Source organism: Meleagris gallopavo, chromosome 14 (genome assembly GCF_000146605.3).
Source record: "Meleagris gallopavo isolate NT-WF06-2002-E0010 breed Aviagen turkey brand Nicholas breeding stock chromosome 14, Turkey_5.1, whole genome shotgun sequence".
Taxonomy (NCBI): domain Eukaryota; kingdom Metazoa; phylum Chordata; class Aves; order Galliformes; family Phasianidae; genus Meleagris; species Meleagris gallopavo.
This window is the reverse complement of record NC_015024.2, coordinates 11,152,298-11,154,665: the sequence shown is the minus strand read 5'-3', so window position 1 is coordinate 11,154,665 and position 2,368 is coordinate 11,152,298. Positions and strand designations below refer to the sequence as shown.

The window sequence follows — 2,368 nt, the reverse complement described above, 5'->3', positions numbered from 1 at the left end:
TACGGGCTTCGGGGCCTCCCCGGGCTGCGGCGGGCGGCGGCTGGCAGCCGGGGACGCGGCAAGGTGAACGGAGCGCGGCGGAGAGTGGCTGCCGGTACCGGGGAAACGGGGGATGGGGACACCGGGAGCGGGGACGCCGGGGATGCTGTGTTCGGGCAGCACAGGCACCATGGAGCATCAGCACCGGGGATGGGGACGTTGGGATGGGAACTGCCGGCACCAGGGCCGCTGCAAATGGGAGCGTTGGGAATGCGGGCTACTGGCACCGGGGACACCGGGAATAGGCCCAGCTGGGAAGCAGCCAGGAGCCACCCGGGATGGGGCACAGCTGGGCACAGGCCCCAGTGCAGGGAAACAGGGACAGTCCCCACCCCCAGGCAGCGTCACTCCCATTCACCAACCCCCTGTCCCCGCAGGGTGAAGGTGAAGGCTCACCATGGCTGCAGTGTGGCTCATCACCTGGGCGCTGCTCCTGGCTGACAGGGTCTCCACCATGGCTCAGGAGACACTGTCCCCAGATGAGACATCACAGCAGGGCAGGATACCCCTGCACGTCCCGTCCTGGGGGCACCTGGGGACACCTCCAGCCTGGGACGCATCGGGGGAGCTGAGTGGTGCTGGGAACATCGAGAGTGAGCACTGGAGAGGTGGCAGCCCTGTGCGCTGGTCTCAACTGCCACAGCTGGGCACTGTTACCAGGACACCTCGGGTGACAGGGGCAAGCCTGGCAGGTGACACAACCCTGGCTGTGGTAGAGGAGTCCTTCATTACCTGGCAAGGACGAGAGGCCGAAGGCCAGGACAGCCCTAGGGGGAAGACAGAGCTGCCTCACAGCTCCACACCAGAGATGCTTTCCCCCAGGTGCCCCTGGACACGGGGCCACCCTGGGCAGGTCAGGGGACACTCCCATCTGAGCAGAGTGCATCCCTGCCAGCCAGCACTCCCAGCCCTCAGCCAACCATGTCCACCATTGCCCTGACCCCAGAGCCGGCAATGGGGACCGGAGCGGTCACAGCAGCCACGCACACTTGGGGACAGCCAGCAGCTGCGGGCAGCAGCAAGCAGGAATTATGGGGTCACCTCAGCACTGCTCCTGCCTCCACCCTGGGGGAGCACAGAGCCCCATTCCGTGGACTGTCACCCAAGATGGCACAGGAGGTGAGGGCTGAGACCTGGACCCGCCTGCTGTCTGCCCATCAGAGGAGCACACGCAGAGCCCCACTCAGCAATGCCACCACCGAGGATGTGGCACCTGCCAGGTCAACAAGACTGCGGGACCCCCAGCCCACCCTCAGCACCAGCATCACACCGCCGCCCATCTCCAGCACGTCCCCCCCCGGCATTCCTTATACAGGTAGGAGCTGGCAAGGTGCACGGACACCCCACAGTGATTGAGCCCTGGGTGCCAGCTGTCCTCTCTCTCACAGGGCTGCTCCCTGAGCAAGATGTCGGCTCCCCGCAGCGAGTCCGGGGCGCTGTGGGGCATGGCAGCATCCCCAATGCCACCGAGGTTACCGTGCCCACAGTGCGCCCCACAGCAGGAACACCATCCAGCACCAGGCGCTCAGGTGAGCTGCAATGTGGACAAGCACTGTCCCAGCATGGGATCCGGGGGGTGACCACCAGCTGGGCGAGGGGATGGCAGCTATCTTGGGCCGAGGTGCCACTTTCAATCAGGATTGTGCCTGGCGATGGCTCTAATCTACTGCCTATAGGGATTATCGCCGTTAGAGCCAGGCAGGAGGGGGCTTCCCTGTGGGGTCAGAGACAGTGCACTCAGTTGGAGCACTGGCCATCACAATAGACCCACATATGGGGCACCCCACTAACGAACCGCCCCCTCTCTACCTGCAGACGCCGCAGGGACACAGCCCCCTGCCGCCAGCAGCACCGCAGTGCCCTCAGCCACGTGGCGGCAGGGAGTGGTACGGGTGACGACGCAGCGCGCCCCATGGCGTCCCATGAAGCCGGAGCCCAGCAAGCCCCCCACGGAGCCCAGCATCTGTACGGGGGCTTCGTGTACTGCTGGGAGCTCCAACACGACAGCAGCGGGCTGGGCTGAGCTACGCCGTCCCCTTCGCGTCGCCTGGGCCGTGCACGCCTACGTGGGGGCCGCGCTGTGCCTGCTGCTGGCGCTGGGCTGCATAGCGGGGCTGGGGGGAACCATCCTGCAGCGCCCACCCCACTGCGCCCTACTGCTGGGCACCGCGGGGCTGCTGCTGGCCGCCAGCCTGCTGCGGGGCACCTTCCTGCTGCTGGATCCCTATGGGGCGCGGGGCCGGCTGCCGCACCGCTGCGTGCTGCTGCTCTGCTCCGTGCCCTTCACGCTGCTGCTGGCAGCCTTCGCTCTGCTGCTGGGCCGCCTGCA

The 2,368-nt window shown here is 66.8% G+C and overlaps 1 protein-coding gene across 1 annotated transcript in view; it reads left to right on the top strand.

The window, feature by feature from the left end:
- PRRT3 (proline rich transmembrane protein 3) overlaps positions 1-2,368 on the top strand; it is a 3,308-nt gene continuing 940 nt past the window's right edge. The window contains exons 1-4 of the mRNA XM_031555510.1: positions 1-63; positions 417-1,354; positions 1,428-1,568; positions 1,855-2,361. Coding sequence (XP_031411370.1) covers positions 961-1,354; positions 1,428-1,568; positions 1,855-2,361 — 1,042 coding nt within the window. The 5' untranslated portion in view covers positions 1-63; positions 417-960. The remainder of the gene's footprint in view (positions 64-416; positions 1,355-1,427; positions 1,569-1,854; positions 2,362-2,368) is intronic.